Below are 19,116 nucleotides of genomic sequence, written 5' to 3' on the forward strand. Positions count from 1 at the left end.
AAGGGCCATTTTCCCTTTGTGTAACAGTCATTTTGAACAACATTTTTTCTTCACTATAGGCCTATGCACATTTTAACTTTAAACTGGTCTTCCCTTGCTGTGCAATTCACCTTTAGGGGTTAAAAAAAATGTGTATATAAGATTAAACAAAAGTATGATTGTATCTGTAATGTTGACAGATATGACATTCATGTACACCATATCTGATTTATTGTTTTATATCCGAGTTGCAGAACATTGCAGTTATGTAAGGGGTATTGAATGACTTGTGTTTAATGTGGTATACAGAGGAACTGTTGCTCATGAGGTTCGAGAGATAGATAACACAAAATACCAAAGGTGTATTACACCTACAGTACCAAGACCAGCATTTACCCTACACATTTATGCAACAAGGAGTGTAAAAGTAAAAGGCAAAATGGGGATTCAAACAAGAGTTATACTTACATAGTCCAAAGCTGTTTGTCTGTTAGAAAACAAAGGGCTGTGAAAAGTTACCTGCGGCAAAAAACCATCAGCAAGAAAGCAAGTTTATTAAATAAATATATATATATATATATATATATACATATACATATACATACACATACACATACAACTTCTGAAAACTGATAATAGTTACAATATCAACAATAAAAACAAATGCTGGATATTAACAGCCCAAAATCAATAAATTATTCTGAGAATAAAATGTGTTAGATGCCATGACTTTTAGGGGTGTTCCACTTATGAAGCTTGATATAATAAAGACAAATAAGACTTGCTGATGGTTAAGTGCCAGGCGATAGGCACAAGATATTACAATAGTATATTTGTGCGAATGTACAGCTGGGGCCTCATTACAAAGACTCAATAAAAGTAACATGAAACAAACATTTTAGCTGACAGATTTAAGCTTGGACCAGGGGTTGGTTCCACGCACCTCGATTGCTGGGTTGTTGGAATAGATGTGATTGCACAGCTCTTCCAGTGGCGGTTCTGGATCTGTGGTAGCAAACTGTGAAGCATCTTCAATTTCTTTTCTAACTTCTATGTCTATTTCCTGTGGACAAAGGACATTATTGTATTTATATAAATCAAAATAAATGAACAAAATATGTGAAGCATTTAACAAAAAACATGGAGGCAAACAGTACCTTAAGCTCTTCTACACTAGCCATATTATTGCTCAGCATACGATCCTTCAGCAGAGAAATAGGGTCACTCTTGCTGCGGACTTCCTGGATCTCCTCACGTGTGCGATAACTAAAAACAAAAGGTGATTCAAATTTAAAAAAAATCACAATTTCACCAGTTCAATTTATAAAAAAGTCCCATCATAAAGCCAGATGTAATTAACTCCAATATAAAATATATTACATTAGAATTATACTATAAAACTGGAACTGTATGTAGTCTTAATAGAAGTAAAACTAGAATTGAATATTGACTTTGATTTACCTCACACCAGGATCACTCATGCTGTGTCCATGGTAGCGGTACGTCTGTAGCTCCATAAGTATAGGACCCTAGTGACAAATAAATGGGACATTTAAAATACAGTAATAACCATTTACTTTAAAAGCTCTCCAGTAAACAGCCTTACCTTTCCAGATCGACAGTGATCAGCTGCAAATCGTGTTGCTTCCCGAACACACAGGACGTCCATACCATCAATCTTAAAGCACAATACTTAATTTAGTCATACATTATATACACTAAAATACATTTTGACATATACTATCACAACTTCAATAATGTCTATATTTCTTACCCTGAGACCAGGAATGAACTCTCCTCTCTTATAGTAGTCTGTGCTGGCAGCCGCACGCTCTACTGATGTTCCCATACCATATCTGTTGTTCTCACAGATAAAAATGACAGGAAGTTTCCAAAGAGCAGCCATGTTGTAGGTTTCAAAAATCTGACCCTGTGAAACACAAAAAAAACATTCAATCAACATCTGTATGTCAATACACTATTAATAGTTGTATCGACATACAAATGCTGTAGTCGACTAAAGACACATCCAACTGATCAAATAGTCCACTAAAAAGAGGTCGTCTCCTTGACCACCACCAATGCACACAATGTGGGTGAAGTGTCTTGCCCAAGTACACTGGCACCACTGTGGGACCTAATATTCTCATCCAAGTACTAACCAGGCTCGGCCTTACTTGGCTTCTGAGATCAAGATCAGGCTTTGACCATCTTTTAACATACAAATACCTTTGTATTGACTTGACAGACATTTTGGTGGACTAAGTTCAATGCCTCAGTCGTCCAGGTCTGATCCATAGTAAAAGCCAAAAGTAAAATTTGTCAACTGGACAAAATGTGGTAGGATAGAAGACGCATTCTGTCCAGAACTGAAGAAGCCGTTAGGATGAGCAGCGAAACGTCTTCACTCCTGCAAGTTTTTGTCCAGACAATCCACCGAAGTAAAAGACAAGAGTAAAATCTAAGACACCATTGACTGATTAATAAACTAAACAACTAAAGGACTACAGCCCTGCTGTTTATACGTGATATTTTGAGAACTATTGCTCATTCAGATGATGTTTTAATAGGCCAAGCACCAAGGACGGAAAATAATTTCTCAAAAAATAAAGAAAAAATATATATACCTGGTTAGCAGCTCCATCACCATAGAGACAGACACACAGCTCATTCTTGCCCTGATACTTGCAGGCCAAAGCCACACCTGCTCCCAAAGGAACCTTTATAAATAAAGAGATGTTTGTCATTACATGAAACCATGTTGGTTTTTTTACAGTAGCAGTGCAACTCATTTAAATCTGCCTTGATTATTAACATTTTTAAATAAATACCTGAGCACCAACAATTCCATTTCCTCCATAGAAATGTTTGGTGTACATGTGCATAGAACCCCCTTTTCCCTTTGCTATACCTCCCCTTCTCCCTGTAAACACAACACATATAAGGGCATAAATACTCAATCAGGACAAAAATGTCTGATCAACTTTTGTTCTACACAGACCAGTGAGCTCAGCCATGATCTCCTTCACAGTTCCCCCTCGAGTATAGGTGTAACCATGGGCCCGATATGCAGTAATCAGGTGGTCAGACAAATTAATGGCTGCTTCAATACCAACTGCACAGGCCTCCTATAAACAAAAATTAAATATGTTTTGATACTGAAGATGACACTCAGCTCCAATATTAGTCATAGAAGACATTAAAACAAGCACGTGCCTGGCCATCATATAAGTGACAGAAGCCTCTGATGATCTTCTGCTTGTACAGCTGATCGGCTTTCAGCTCCATGCGCCTCATGGTCTGCATGATGCGATAATACTGCAGCCCCTCATCTCGAGTCATCACCACCTGAGTGGCAGGAGCCTCGTCCAACTTAAATGTGTCACACTTCTACAAACACATTAAACGCTTAGATACAATATCATTTTTACAGCATACATACTGTATATGATGAATGTATAGGTTATTCTTATACATTATAAAAAATAACCTGGCCTGACCTTAATTTCAAATGTTGCTTCAGTGGTGAAGTCAGAGTAGGTGCGGGCTGACATGACCGCCGCAGCGCCCTGGAACATGAAAAAGTAACAAATGACTTATTTCATTCATAACAAATTCGAAATGTCAAAAAGCATAGTCTTAAGAGTGTGCCCTCTGCCCTCTGGGAGAGCACCAAGTGCACAGCAGACTGTTGTGTGGTGGAATTAGGTGGAATACATGAACATTATATATTGCTAAATGATATTTTATTTAAGTTTATTCATTTATTAAACATTAAATAACTTCACATATGAAGACGTTTAGCTTAGCTGTGTTAGCTAAACATGCTATCATCGGCCTGCCAAGGTCAGAAAACTGCAGGAGTTTTTGGAGGAAGTCTTGTCTTTATACTTCCATAACTTAATATACAGATAATATCACACTGTTTGTCATAACTTTGACTTACATGCCTCTGGGCGCAGGCTCTGAGCACATTGGAGATATTGGTCAGCATCTTTAGCTTCAGCCTGCTCTCTCCCGTCCTTTTCTGACACCACCGCACACTTCCGGTTCAGCCTTTCTCTTCGAAACTTTATACATCAACAAACCACCAGCGCCACCTATGGGCAGCGCCTCTGTAATGATCGCTACAAACAAAACAATCTTACACGTGGTCATTTCATACTGCACACAGGTTCTTTCTGATCTTAGGGCGTGAATAAATCTGATATAATAGTGGTTATTATGTGAGGCGATAATCACCATCTACTTGTCGCTAATAATAGCTGATTGTGTCTTTCATTTTGCTGTCAGTAGGGTATGGTTATGGTTTGGTAAACGGCTGCTGATATGGGTTGTACTGCCCAGTAAACTAACCATTTTCTTTGTCTTTTAACATATAGCTGAGTCAAACTTCATGCTTGCACGTTTCTGTGTGCTTGTGTGCTGAATGGCTGAGTGCAGAGAGGGCTTATTACGCAGTAACGCTCTGTGCGCACGCACAGCACTGTGGGTCGGTCAGTACCGTGATTTAGTGCGCAGCATCCTCCGCACCAGCCCCAGCTCCTTTCCAGCTCCTCTCCATCATCAGCCTCTTATTGACCTTCGCAGCATCCGGCTCATTTGTGTCTGGTTGCTGTTTGTTTCTTTCCTTTGGCGCTGCGTTTCTTTCTGTTGTGTTGAAAGGCGTACAGCTGCACTGGCGTCACTGCAGATTGTTGGGGGACAGCTCATGTCTACTACAATGGCGAAAACAACTGCATCATCTGCAAACCAAGGTAAACTATGTACCTTTACATAGTGATTTCTCACCCCCACCCACATCACTGCTTAGCCAGAAGCATTCTGATAATGGCACAATCCCGGAGACTGCTGTATAGCTCATTCACAAATAGGAAAGGAAATTGTTTCTTTGGTGATGATCACCATGAGCCAAGCCTGAAACAAATGTCCTTCTGAATTTGTGGGAATGGTCTGGTGGATTTGAAATTGTCCACACTGACTGAAAAGAATATTTATGCGAGCTAATGATAAACTTAAGCAATCAGTGTAGTGATTCAGAGACAAATAGAGGCCTCATTTATTCAGTCTATAACCTACTAGTAGCCAAACAATAGACAGAATTCTACTGAAACACAATAGGATTAATGAAAAGATTAAATGAGTAGAAATAGCCTATTAAGCAGAGAGGCAGGTTTGCAGCTTTTTCAGAACAGCTCATTTCAGTCAATGAACAAAGTTGACTATTCATTCATACAGCATAGGCTAAAGTGCAGAATTTCAAAGTAGAATTAGCCCACAACATCCTACTCAAAACACAACCACTCTATTAGACAAAGCTGCTTACTTGTATAAGACTGTTACATTTTGTTCTTATGGTGGCAAATAATTGCCACTATTTAAGAGGAAAATTCCTTGTGAAAATAATTTACCATCATTAAGGTTACATTTTGAAAGTACATATATTATAAATCACACAATTCATATTGGTTATTATTAATAAAAAAATGTATGTGTATATATATATATATATATATATATATATATATATTCATAGATTTGTTGGGGTTAGAGCAGAAGATGGCACCACCCTCAGTCTCTCTTCTTGAAAAGAAATCTCCAACAAATGGTCACAGCTCCCCAGCCCGAACTGGCAAAACTAGTAAGTAACACCCTCTTTCATCTCTCTCTGCTGACTATCTTATTGTTATCTGATGTTGTTGCGTGCCTGTGCAACAGAATAACTATAGAGTCAATATGTTGTTCTTTTTCTCATGAAGGACTGCTCCCTGGTTGTTTTCATATAATATAACAGCAGTGTCCTTGGCTTGGGGCTTGTTGGCATTTTACACTGTGCTGTTTAGTGACACTGAGCAGATTGCACAGACTTCCTTTTCCCCTCTGCTGGTAACAAGTCAGCACTACACCACTGCACTGGACTGTAATGTCAGACAGTAACGACATATAGATGCTGAGTCTCCTGCATAACTCGGTCTTCTGGTCCTTTATAGCTCCCTCAAACACAGAGAAGAAGCCACAAATAAATGGTCATGCATCCCCTTTACATGTTCAAGTGAACAGCACTAACAAAACAAGTAAGTGACTCTAAATGCTCATTTAAATTAACCAGGTAAAATCTTCTTTCAATGATTTGTTCTCTGTTCTTATCTGCCTTCAGTGCCAGAGGGTTATATGAAGACTGACGACAGGGTACGTTTGGCCAAGGAAAGGCGTGAAGAAAGAGAGAGAAGTCTTGGTAAGCCATCAAACCATCATTGTGTCTAAGATGTTTGCCTTGGGGCAGACTAACAGAGATATGTCAGTCTTGCTGCTCTTACTGAACACAGGCTCTCTTGCAGCCACAATTTCATACTAAAATCATTCACATTCTCACATAAAAGAGTTGTAAAATATCAAATACCATAACAATCTGGCACCTTCAAACAAAGCGGCAGTCCTATCTGCATTCATATCAAATGAATAGCACTTGCATAAGATTAGTTGGCTAAATTTGTCACATACTTAAATACATCGGTCTTTGCAGCATATATAAATCTAAATGTACTATAAAAATTCATCTTACAACCAAACAAAGTAAAATTATGTCTTAGAAGGTTCTTTGTTTAAATCTTAGCTCTGGTGGAGATTATCCTCACGTACACTGTCTCCACAAAGATAATGTATCACGACAGAGTTCACTGATCTCTGTTTCGCTTCAGAGGATATAAAGACAGAAGAGTTAGCAAAAGTAGGTCTCTTGTTCCTACATAACTCTGCTCCACATTTGCCCAAAGATTTCACACTTTACTGGACCTAGAGTGGCACATATCAGTTACTAATCCAGAACAAAGAGGAAAACCAGATCTAAATCAGGATTTCAACTGAGACTAAGCATAAAGCAAACATTTTAAACCACAAGTTGATCTTAGTTAGCTCTAGACAACCACTAAACCAGGTCTGAACCAGATCTAATCCAAAAGCACATTTGTAGAGGTATTAAACTTTGTCTCCAAACCAATGCAGAGTTTGCCTTCTGTGTTTCAGTGGCCCGAGAGCAGATGATTAAAGAGAAAGAACGGCGTGCACAACTGCAGTATGAGCGCACACTGGAGGAGCGATGTCGACGTCTGGAGGAGCAGAGGCTGAGGGAGGAGCAGCGCCGAGCCGCAGTGGAGGAGAAAAGAAGGCAGCAGCTCGAGGAGGAGAGGGTCAGGACTGTACTGGGACGCTAGACCTAAGGGCTTAACAGAGTAACCAGTATAATTGGGGATGTAATTATGATCATGCTGACACCATGAAGGACGGATAACTGGTTGGTTGCCACTTCAAAGGTGGTGACTTCTGGCAAAATAAAAGGATCAGCTAAATGTAATCACACAAATCACACAATCTAATGTATCAACAGAAACAGTAACTTAATTAGGCTTTATTTATATTATTTTTGTACTTTATATTATTTTTGTTCTTTAGTATTGCAACATTTATAGGCCAAGTAACACAATATCAGTGCATCCATAATCTTTCTGCTGTATGCATAGCTGGGTCTGAATCAAAAGCAGTCTACAAAGATATGCCACACACTTCATAAAATAATAATGTCAATACACACAACTGAGTAATTAATAATGTTATAGTTACAATTTTACCCAAGACCTGTGACATCCTTTTATGAATCATGATTTTTATTGACCCCATGTGCTGGTAGTTTTTTTTGTTCTAAAAGTATTCCTGTAACAGATGTATGTATGCTTTAGGAGAGACTTGAGGCACGAATAAAGAGGTCTCTGGAACGCAGTCTTCAGCTGGAGCAGAGGAGTAGACGATGGGGCAGAGGATACCCAGGCGCAGGTAGGCCTGGCTCCGCACACAAACAGAAGGAATGCCTATAACATCAGAATGCAGTTCGCCACTTCCCACATCTAACACAACGTGAAGGACTGTGACTTTCCTTTGTCTTGGTAACTTTGCATGGGCTGGAATTAAGCTCAAAGAAGGCATTTACATACAATATCACCTATTGTATGAATATAATAATAATGGTTTAAAGGAACCATATTATTATTAATAAGAACAACCACAATAATAATAATAATAATAATAATAATAATAATAATAATAATAATAATAATAATAATAATAATAATACAAACATTAAACATCTTAATACATATATTTTTATTTTGCATCAAGTCTTTTCAAAACCCAACATAAACTTTGCTTTGAATGACTTACCATCCACCTCTCTAGATCTGGATGTTGACAGCTTAGATAAACTATTGTTAATGCTTTGTTTGCTCTGCTCCGCCCGCTGCCTTTAGGTGACTGTGAGAATGCTTCTCTCCCCTCCGCTGCCTCCGCCTTTCCCCATGGCATTGCCTCCCCTATTCCTGCTGTCAGCGAATCTGGTAAAGTTCTGCCCCAGTATCCTGCCCACATTTATCTCTCCATTCTGTCATTCACTAATCATTTGCTTTCCCATGCATGTCAAAGGCATGACATGCATGATTGACTTGGCTCTACTTATTTATATTAGCTTTTTGTTTATGCAGATAATTTTGTCACTAAATTCAATTGTGAAAAAGCTTAATTATTTCCAAAGCAGACACACACACTGCATAATCAATTCGACAGGCTTAATGTGTTTTTTCGGCTGTGTCTCTGTTCAGTGGCTATAAATGTTATTTTTTGGTGTATGTTGAGACCTCATTGCAATTTTTGGCTAAGAAATCCAACCACTCCCCACTCCCCCCAGCCAAGAAATGGCTTTAGACTTGATTTGCTTTTATAAACGGCATGTCGTTGCAGCGCCCTGCAGCCCGCACAGGTCCCCGTACCGCATGGATCACAGTAGAGTAGTTCTACAAGGAGGCTCTCAGTCCACCCCGAACACCCCTAAAGTGAGTTGTACACATGAAAACACACATGTTTACATACTACTATCTATTTAAGTTTTTTTTTTTTTTTTTTTTTTTTTTGCATTTGTAGAAACAGCGCTTGCAGAAATATAGAAATGCCTCTCCAGGTTATGGTTCCCCTTTGAGGAGGTCTGAATCTCCAGCTGCAGTCAAACACACAACTTCTCGTACATCCAAGTAAGACAATATTGAATGACGGAACATTTTTGTTGTCATTATATTTTTGAAATATGTTTGTCTTGTGCTTTTTCAGTGTTGTATCAAAGATGCGTACTCATTCACCCAACACCTTACACCAAAACCAAAACTCTCCAGTAAGACAAAATGCAAATACCTCAAAGGGCGTCAAGAAAGCAGAAGAGGTGAAGGAAAAACACAACAAACTCTCCAAAAATGAAAGTCCTCAGAGGACTGTTCAAGCTGAAAGAAGCAATGCTGATCCCAAAAGTAAAGGTGGGCCTCAGGGAGTAAAAGTGAACATGACTGAAAAGTACCACTCTCCTGAAAGTAAAAGCAAAGGAGGTCACCCAAATGTCCAGGAAGCAGACAAGAATAAAGGTGCTTTTAATAGTATTTACACTGAAAAGATAAGACAAGATAGAGCTATACTGATCTAACCGTGGAGATATCATTGTCATTGTTGATCATGATTAAATAAATAATTAGTTAATTAATAACAGTCTAAATAAGGTATTTTTTTTACAGATTAAAGTGTAGACAGAAAGGAAAATGTGAACGTAATAAAAGACAATAATGACATGTACAAGGATACAATTATTTAAGCAAACATTTAAATTAGTAAAATACAATTAGAAGTTACAAATTGAAAGTTTTAAAAAGAATCTCTCAACAGATACTGTCCCGAGCACATCTTCTGGGAAGGTGGTTACGGGTACGACCAGTGAGGAGGAGGCCACGAGACTGTTAGCTGAACGTCGGCGCCTGGCTCGAGTTCTGAAGGAACAGGAGGAGAAGAAGAAAGCACAAGAGGAAGAAGAAAGGTGGGTTATTTTAAATTTGAAAACCTTTTGAATTATGGACTATAAACTGTACTACTCTGCTGTATAGACTGAAAAAGGAACCAGAGAAGAAACCAATTGCACAGCAACAACAGGAAGCAAAAGTTGAAGCACAAAAAGAAGATATTAAAAAAGTAGAAAATCTGAAAAATGCAAATCAAATAAATGGGGAAAAAGAGCACGTGATGCAAAATGGCAAAGAGGTAAACATTGAGAAGTATATGGTGCATCTGTGCTCTATCCAGTAGGACATGTGATAGTAAGTATGATTTTTTGATTTTCAAAATAAGGAAAAGGCCAAAGCACTGACACCTGAAGAGACAGGACAGCAACAACAAGAACGAGAGCTTCAGAAGCAACAAGAAGAGGAGGAGAGACAGCTGCGCAAAAAGGTTTGTGAGACTAGAAAAAAATACTGAATGTAATCAAACATCAGTATTAGTTAAGTTATAAATTATAAAATCACTTTCCTTTCTGCAGAGAATTGAAGAAATAATGAAGCGAACCCGGAAAGGGGAAGGGGACTTGAAGGTACCGTGAGGGACGTGACTTGTACAGTTGTTCTTCCTTGTTCTTTTTCCTCAGTGCTTTTTGTAATATATTTTTTGAATGAAATTTTTATTAAATGTCCTTGCTTTGCTTTTTCTATTGATTCATTAAATCTGAGGAATGCTGATCCTGTAGCTTTTGTGTGACTGTTTTCATGTTTGGAGCAGGTGGAGGAGAGTGCCGGGGCAGACACAGGTCAGTGGGTCGCTTGCTCTTTGGTCTCTGCTCCCGTCCCATGCTTATTCCACTCTGCTCTGTTCACCTTTAAAGCATATTATCCTCACTTTTGTTGTTAAGCATGTAGCAGTTACTCCAGTCTTTCTTTATTGCCTTATGGAAGGTTTTGAAAAATCATGGCCATAGCATTTCTTTGGGTTCTAGCGAAGTTGAGTTATGCTTCATGTTTTCTATTATTTGCTTTGAAATTGATTTTGCACTGAGACATATGCAGTGCCTGATTAAAAATATTTATCCTCTTGGTCTTGAGGTAGTAGCATGCAAGTAACTGCAAACAAAAAGCAAGAGTGCATCTTGGACAAAGACTAGTTCATTATTAACATTTTTAAGCTTTCTCCTATTCTCCCATTGTAGTAGCTAGTTTGAACCTACAATTAATGCAAAGATATGTGATAATAATGAGCGTGGGATTGTATTATATTGGCCAATGTTTTCAGGAAAAGCCAAGAGGATAAAGGGTTAGATTATTTCATTATAAAACTGATCGTACTTCTTTCCTGCCCTGTGAATGTGCTATGGAGCTACATGTCTGGAGTATGGTGCAGTGTCCACACAACTGCTGCTATTGTACACGATTTACTATACGGAGCTGTGCACTGGGAGCTGGAGTAAAATTAGCTGCTCTTGAAATCGCCCTTGGAAGAATCTATTGAGTCTGCCTCTAGAGACCAGCTCTGCAGCATGAGCCTGTCCTGCCTGCTGTTAATGCAAAACCCAATAGCCTTGAGTGGGTGTTATAGATGGCCAGAACAAGTAAAGTGTGGCCATTTGTGTTGTTTTATTTTCTACAGGGGAAATACAAGTCAGTGTTGATGGTAAGGGGATGGAGCAAACAGAACAAAAGGTTGAGGTGCAAATCAAAAGTGAAGTTGTTAGCACTCTGTTGAAGAAAGAAGGACTGACCACTGATCAAAAGGAAAACTCCAAAAGTGAGGATATCTTAAAAGCAGATATCCAAAAGCCAGAAGAGACCCAGCAGTGCAGTGACAACAAGAAATGTACACCAAAGAAAGGCATGGATCAATGTAAGCAGAGCAATGCAAGTATTAAAATGGCAAACCAAATAAACAAGGCAGTTAAAAGAGAAAGCAGTGGGGAGCTGGTGAAGAGAGTCGTGAAAAGTGAGACTAATCATGTGACCACAGAAGTTAGCAGACACCAAACTCTGCATGTGTCAAAGACTGAGGTCAACGGGGCATCCCAGAACCAAGTGACTAAACCCTTGGTGACCCCCCTCCCTTTGGGACACCTTACTCCCCCCATCATCAAACTCGCACCTCTGGATGTATCCGGGACAAACTCTGGGGATGAGGTGCAATCAATGGAAGTCAGGTAAGTCAAAATAAAGGCCCAAAATGAAAGGTGCACTATGTCACTGTTTTGGTAGAGGGTCTGCCATCTTCTTGTCGCCATGGAGCTGTTGTTGTTTTGTCTAGAATTTGATCAAACTTGGAGACAAGCAGGGGACAGCACCAGGTCCAGTTTCAGATCTGTGGAGAGGAGAGCTCAATCACAGTAAGAATAGATGTTTTAGCAATGTATTTTTAGCAGTAAGATAGACCAGTTTTATTCTATTCTGTGAAAGTTTCTATGGATACAAGCAGATGACAGACCCTTCACCAGAACGTGCTTATTTAAATATAGTTCAATGTATTGAACTATGAGTAAAATTAGTATAATATAGTAAAAGTATTGTGCTGTGTTTCAGTCCAGTGTCAAAAGAAGAACTCATCTCAATCCCAGAGTTTTCTCCAGTAAATGACGATCCAAACAGTGGCTTGAGTAACAGCAAGGCCCTTGAAGACTTGATGGATCTGACAGGAAGTGTGAACCCGCGGCTCTCCCCTCAAAACCACATTGGGGACTGTAACCAAAATCTTATCCAAGGTGTGGTCAGCCCAATGTCTGATTCAAAACTCATCAGGAAGTCACCTCCATCCCCAAATAAACTCACTGTTAAGTAACTGACATGCTTGCTTTCCCACTGTGCCCATCTATAAACATTTGGACACTGTGTTACTTTCTTAAGGAATTGAGCCATACTGGTTGGTGTTGAACTATCAACTGTAACTTGCAAAATGTCACAAATACTCTAGAAGAAAAGAATATCTTGAAATTGAACAAAAAATATTTGTTCAAATATTTAAAATAGTCAGGGAAAGGACAGACTATACATCATTTCTTTTTTTAGAAACACTTAGCTCTAAAATGCTTTCAATACAAAGATTTATGTTAGTGAAATAAGCCTGGCTGTGTTATTTGCACAGCTTCATAGCAGCATTTAAGAAGTCATAGCTGCCTTTCAACCAAATGTATGTGCATGTCTTAACCACTGTACAGTATTTGTCATAAATGTGCAAGCAAGGGTCCAGAACTATCTAATGAAAGAAAGTTGTGGGAGCAGTGGAAGTTGTTTGTATCATCTTAAATCAGTGGAGAAAATCTCATTGCACAATAAATTCTGAGCATCAACAAATACTGTTGTAACTAACAGTTGTAGACAGCTTTGATGTATGTGAATAAGAGTGTTTCAGACAAGCTGGGACAATACATATTGTGTAACCATATCTGGACGAATAGAAAGTACTTTGATGTACACCTAACTGGCCAGTATGGGAAGAGTGTAGTGGTGTAGCCATGTTTGTGTTTGGTTTACATCACTCAGGAAGACCCTCAAAACCCTCGGTATCAATGCTATTGTTATTACAGCCTTTTGCATGTTCACTCTCAAATCTGGATGAATAAACTGTACGATGATATAGTTTTTGTCTGACTTTTTTAATAGTTGAATTCTGTGCATTTATTATACTGTAGTAAGGTCTCAGTCTCCATACATAGACACGTGTTGGGGTTTCATCCTTTTTGGGTACATTATACATTGATTTACTTTAAATTCCTTGAGCTTGACCCCAACCTTAAGCACAGTTATGACTTCCTTAAGATTAACCTAAAGCCAATGTAACCTTAATCTATTTAACCAATATCTGAACTTAGAACACTGACTGTGGTTACATGCACACTAAAAATGGGATTTTACCAGTTTTTTGGAGTTATAATGCAATTGAAATTACATGTAAACAGCAGTATCGACTGATTTCTTTCTGATTATTGCCCTTCTGATTACTCACATTAGCCATCAGTTAATCTAGTATTGATTTGACGCCGTGCTTCACCCTCCAGGCCGCTAGAGGCGCCTGCTCCTGTGACGCTTCCCCCTCCAGGCCGCTAGAGGCGCCTAGTCCTTTGGCGCTGGAATGCCGTAGCTGCAGAGACATTCGTCCATTCGGCAGAGAAGCAGCAGAAGTTAATTCCGCTGCACGTCTCGACACAGATTTTTCGTTTTGGTGAGTTTTATTCGTAAACGGTTTGGTTGTTATTGTGTGATCCGCATTTGAAGGCCCTTTTGTGTGTCTGCGATCTTATTTTAGCGTGTTAGTTTCGGTTAAATGCAGCCTTAGGCCCGTCTTGCAAAATGGAGGTGCGGCCCAAATATTAAAGTTTTGATAAGGTTTCGTGTGTCTCCTGAATACAGACACGTATTTATATGGAATTTTCACCATCACAGTTTGTCTGTGTTCGAAAAAAAGGTGCTATTTCGGCGTCAGCCGTTGCTTTCCAAAAATAGCCCCGTGAGCTGCCCAAATGCGTCACAGCTCGGCCTTTCTCTCGGGTTAAAGCGTCTGCAGTAAGATGTGTATTCATAAAAAAAAAGGGGGTAAATAAAATGCCTACTGTGTTATCAGCTTAAAAACAGTTTTAGGCCGATGTTAGTATCCACCAAATGGCCTTTGGGTTTCGAAACATTTTCTATTAACACCTATCTTTAGACCTTTAATCTTAGGCTGTTGATAACATGTGGATAATGTGTACTTTTGACAACGATTGTCTTTAGTTATACGTTTTCTCGTGAAAAAAATGTCTCATATATGTGTCCTGTATTTTTAGCTACCTCGAATAATTTACTTCCAAAGATGGTACGTCCACATTTTGGGCCACCACGCCTAAAGCCCAGGTAATGTTTACAAGTACATTTATGCCATATAACATTCTCATTAACTTTATTAAAATGTATTTGTTGTTGTGTTTAGACCCTACAGAGACGACAATGGCATGGGATCATCAAGTGATAGTAATTACAGGTCCAGAAGAGACGATCATGACTTCCATGGAAAGCCCCCTCCTCTTCACTGGAAAGACTCCAGAGGTAGAGGACGGCCCCCAATGGTGAAAAGGGTCCCATCAGTGGGAGAGCCCCGAGAGTCACGTTTCAACAACTGGAGGCCGTCAAATGAGGATTCTTATCACTCTTACCCCTCCAAAACAGAGCCACATCATCAGAGGAGACCGTCTCCTTCGAGACCAAACCGGTCGCCCCATGGCCAGCATCACCCTCGTAGTCCAGCACACAGAGGCCCACCTTTCCACAGTCACCCACCCCCTGGTCACAGGTCACAGTCACCCAGGCATTTCCACAGCCACCCAGAAGATAGGAGGCCTGGCCCACCACCGCCCTTCAGGGGCTCGTTCAGAGGAAAGCGGTACCCAGGTTTTTCTCACCCAGAGCAGAGGAGTCGAGACCCTCCTGTGAACTACAGTCCAAGAGACAGGCCCTATGAGCCCTCACACATGAGGCGCTGGAATGGGGCAGGAGCGTTTTCTCACAATGACAAGAGTCCCCGAGAGTTTCATGGCAGAGGTCTAGAGAGGTACACAAGTGATGCTGGGGCTTCAGCGGGTTAACAGTACTAAGTGGGCCCTCCAGTCTTGATTCTTTATAAAATGTCTTCCCTGTCTCAACTCATTATATTAAAGGGTTAATGGGTGGATCTTTGCAATAGTGGCAAATCTATGCTCCTCAAAATGTATGTCTGCTAAAGCATTGCATTAACATAATAAGAGGGTGGATTAACATAATGGTTAATATTCCGGTTCCCAATAACATGGCAACGGAGCTACCAATGTAACCATGTCTGTGTTTGATGGATATGCAGGTGGGCTGAGCAAGACCCCAGACGACAGCGTGGACCAATGGAGAGGCAGCACAGCAGGTCGCACAGTAGAGAACGCACACAAGATGCCCATTCTCACCCACCTCCATTCAGATCTCCATCATGGAAAGGAGCACACAGCTCACAGTCACCCCCTCATGAGAGACATGCGCCAGTGCCACGCAAGAGGAGGATATCAGATGTCCACCCGCACCCTTCAGACCATGCCATGGGTCATGATGATGTAAAACATCCCAGAAGAGAGAGGCCACAGCTCATGAATATGCCAAGACCTGTGGCTCCCAGGCCCTTTGGTCCCAGACCTTTTGGTCCCAGACCTTTTGGGACAAGGCCGTTTGCTCCCAGACCATTTGGAGCTAGGCCCTTTGGCCGGCCTTTGTCTTTAAGAGACAGAAGTTTCCTGATCAAGAGCAGACAAATGAGAGCGGAGTCTCTGATGAAGCTGAGATTACCTCCATCATTCAAAGCCAGAGCCAGCTTTAGCTCGGTCCTTGCTTTGAGAAAGAAGAGATTTGAATCCGGCGCAGCGCCCTTGAGAAAACTAGAGCCGCGGGAGACGAGGCCCAAACAGTCACCCACCAAGGCAGAAGGCAATGCCAGCCAATCCTCTTCAGACTCAAAAGAACAGGTGGAGTCTCGCCGATCCGTGAACTCTCACAGGTACAGTATTTCCCTATTCGCTCTGTCCGCTGGGGCTTGATGATGGTTGAAAAAAAGAATGGAGATATTTGGGCTTTGTGTGCCACGATGAATCAGTCTGTGAAAGTGCCTCTTTTCATCGTGTCATTCGTATATGAATATTGAATGAAGTGGAATGAGCAGAAGTTAAGTTTGTGCAAAATGTTTGTAAAGAACACCAGAATTTAATGCCATTTAATGGGACGGTGAGATGCAATGCTTGGAGGAATATGTTTATTCAGTGCTGCAGAAGAGGTAATATTTGCTGACATGGACTCAATGTGATCAACCACAGGAAGTAAAATGTACATTTTTCTGGGTAAAGCTGGATCTTCGTCATGAGCCTCTCCACATGAACTCATGAAATCAAACTAAACAAAAGCCTATGCTGCAAATCAATCAATATGAACTACAAATGTTACTGTGGCAACTGGAAACGACTGATGACAGAATTTCAAATGATTAAATCATGAAGAAACCAGGCAAATTGTGGCACAGAAGAGAAAGATGATTCACATTTATTTGATCACTGTAACATTCAAAAAGGTATACCATTAAACATTTACATTCAGTAAAACAGCCATTTTAAGAGCATGCTACTTTAACCTGCTGCACACCTGCAATGGGTCCAAACTAGAGAAAAATCTGAAAAATTTGCATCGGATAGCCCTGGAAAAGTGCAAATGCGGCTTGTCCTGTATTGTTAAAGACGTGGCACATTTTACAGGACAAAACAATGGCCAACATGGATGTTCGCTGGTGCATACAGAGGAGACATCTTGAAGTATTTCTTTAGCACAGAATTGTGCCTGTGACCACTGGCTCCAAGATGGCGTCCATTGCTGTGTAACATGATTGGGTGTGTTTTGAAGATTACATGCTAAGAAGAATATATACCATAACACTTTATTACAAAGGACTCAAAACACTAGATATTCATTTTTGATGTTTAATATGAGTTTTACATTTGGAGAAAAACATTTCAGAAACAAGGCATTTGTAGATATGTTAAAATTGGGTGTGTTTGACTCACAAAATGACGACTGCATCCTGATATTCAGAAATCATAGTCCAGGCTAAAACCCTACAACCAAACTCAAGGGCATGGTGGTCTCATCCGGACTGCACAAGAAACGTCTCTACATGATTACTTGCATTGCCACCAACTTGTACATCAAAGCCACATCAGCTCCGGTTTTGAAATGCATCTTTTCCATGATGAATATGAAGCTGAAGGTGATGTTTTGTCTGCATGGCCTGAAAAATACATCAGAAGGAATTGAAATGGAGAAAATGAAATGCCATCGCATCAGTTATTCACCATCACAAGAGAAACTGGTTTAAACCAAGATTTGAAGATTTGTGGCAACATCTAGACGTGTCTTATATGTGCTGCTGAAGAATTACTTCTGTAACAAAATGTAACTGAAGAAAGTTCAGGGTCAAAGTAGGATAAGGAGCAAGGACACTTCATGGTTTTGTAAGTACCCTAATATGATGTCTTTATGCCTTCATTCTTGAAGACTTGATCGGTATTTTTTTTACTTGGTGTGCTTTCTAAACTATTGTAATGCAAAATATTTTTATTCTTAAAAAGGGTTTTAAAAGATCAGTGTACTATCAGGATCTTAACACTGGCATCATTATTCTCCCCTCAGATTGTCCCCACCAAAGGATGACCTTGTTGTTTTGTCCCATTGGGAATCTGGAGCGGGCTCTTCGAAGGACCACTCCCCTTCTCGGGATCACAACCCCAAAACTGGTCAGTAAAATAATGGCACTAGTTGGGGGAAACAAAAATTAAAATTCCACAGTGCATATGAGTTTCTTCTGTTGTAGAAAGGAGTTCAGGGCCTGAAAGTGCATCAACCAGCCGAAACAACAAAGCCTATTTTACAAGGTCTTTTGAAGATCATAACCGGGCCTATTCCGACTGTAGGCCAGACAAGCCAGATGGATTCTTTAGAAGGCCTTTTCCTGCTGGTCCAAGAAGACCTGGCCCACCTATGGTATGTTCCACTGCTTCAATGATGCAATTATTTTATTATTTCGGGTCAATACTTTTGTGAGAATTCAACCATGTGTTTTATTTTTCAAGGACCGTTTTCAGAGACCGGCATTTAGAAAAAGTCTTAGTATTGTGTCCAAATACCGCAACATGAGAGTGATGCGTCAGCGTGGATCATACAGTCGAGGTCCTGATCAGAGATGGTGAACCCCTCGTGGTAAGTACAATGTCAGAGGTTGAATATGACTTTTACATTGATATTGTAACATTTTGGATGTTGTCTTTTACAGGTCCCATTGAACAAAAAATGGACCTTCTTTGCTGTGAGCACCTTTTTCTACATTTCCTACCTGTACATAGTAGACAAGTGCTAATGTGTTTAAGTTGATCTTTTTAAAGATTGCTAAGTTTTAGTTTGATACTAAGAACTATGCCCCTTTCCTTCACACTGCCCATTTTTTATTTGTTACACTAATACTTGATTTACTAAACGTGAAGTTTTCATGGGTATTTAGTGCTTAGCAATGTGTTGTTTTTTGTTTAGCAGCTACAAATGATCCTTTAATACGTGGGGCTAAGATCTGGTCTTAGGTGGTGCTATTGGCTATTATGTTGACACCATGCTAAGTAACATAATGTAAAAAAAAAAAAAAAAGTCATTGTCTTTTTGAAGAACGTGGGATTGCTATCTGTTTGAATAAACAATTGTGAAAAAGTGGTCTGTTAAGATACCTTTTTCTATT

General features: G+C 39.9%; 3 protein-coding genes across 6 annotated transcripts; 2 read left to right on the forward strand and 1 right to left on the reverse strand.

The window, feature by feature from the left end:
* Positions 1-682: 682 nt before the first annotated feature.
* Positions 683-4,036, reverse strand: pdha1a (pyruvate dehydrogenase E1 subunit alpha 1a). Its single transcript, XM_033978429.2, has 11 exons — positions 3,926-4,036; positions 3,480-3,548; positions 3,196-3,369; positions 2,981-3,107; positions 2,811-2,902; positions 2,607-2,699; positions 1,754-1,909; positions 1,586-1,657; positions 1,441-1,508; positions 1,137-1,245; positions 683-1,042 (listed from the first exon to the last, which is right to left on the reverse strand). The coding sequence occupies exons 1-11, from the start codon at positions 3,971-3,973 to the stop codon at positions 878-880; spliced, it is 1,173 nt and encodes a 390-aa protein (XP_033834320.1). The 5' UTR covers positions 3,974-4,036; the 3' UTR covers positions 683-877.
* A 429-nt stretch (positions 4,037-4,465) lies between these two features.
* On the forward strand, positions 4,466-12,846 carry map7d2a (MAP7 domain containing 2a). Of its 4 annotated transcripts, none has more exons than XM_055226481.1 (17): positions 4,466-4,736; positions 5,516-5,620; positions 5,970-6,053; positions 6,137-6,214; positions 7,003-7,166; positions 7,713-7,806; positions 8,277-8,363; positions 8,764-8,855; positions 8,944-9,050; positions 9,127-9,431; positions 9,727-9,874; positions 9,942-10,095; positions 10,183-10,284; positions 10,373-10,423; positions 10,609-10,636; positions 11,470-12,010; positions 12,387-12,846. In XM_055226481.1, the coding sequence occupies exons 1-17, from the start codon at positions 4,691-4,693 to the stop codon at positions 12,640-12,642; spliced, it is 2,442 nt and encodes an 813-aa protein (XP_055082456.1). In that variant the 5' UTR covers positions 4,466-4,690; the 3' UTR covers positions 12,643-12,846. The 4 variants fall into 4 exon arrangements, with proteins under 4 accessions (XP_055082456.1, XP_055082458.1, XP_055082457.1 ...); XM_055226482.1 differs by having other exon boundaries at positions 4,632-4,736; positions 5,531-5,620; XM_055226484.1 differs by having other exon boundaries at positions 4,639-4,736; positions 9,127-9,326.
* A 1,083-nt stretch (positions 12,847-13,929) lies between these two features.
* On the forward strand, positions 13,930-19,007 carry si:ch211-114c12.2 (uncharacterized protein LOC336578 homolog). Its single transcript, XM_033978431.2, has 8 exons — positions 13,930-14,022; positions 14,624-14,690; positions 14,767-15,384; positions 15,670-16,347; positions 18,024-18,127; positions 18,205-18,374; positions 18,464-18,590; positions 18,664-19,007. Exons 2-7 carry the CDS (start codon positions 14,650-14,652, stop codon positions 18,578-18,580), a joined length of 1,728 nt encoding a protein of 575 aa, XP_033834322.1. The 5' UTR covers positions 13,930-14,022; positions 14,624-14,649; the 3' UTR covers positions 18,581-18,590; positions 18,664-19,007.
* Positions 19,008-19,116: the final 109 nt, after the last annotated feature.

Source organism: Periophthalmus magnuspinnatus, chromosome 14 (genome assembly GCF_009829125.3).
Source record: "Periophthalmus magnuspinnatus isolate fPerMag1 chromosome 14, fPerMag1.2.pri, whole genome shotgun sequence".
Taxonomy (NCBI): domain Eukaryota; kingdom Metazoa; phylum Chordata; class Actinopteri; order Gobiiformes; family Gobiidae; genus Periophthalmus; species Periophthalmus magnuspinnatus.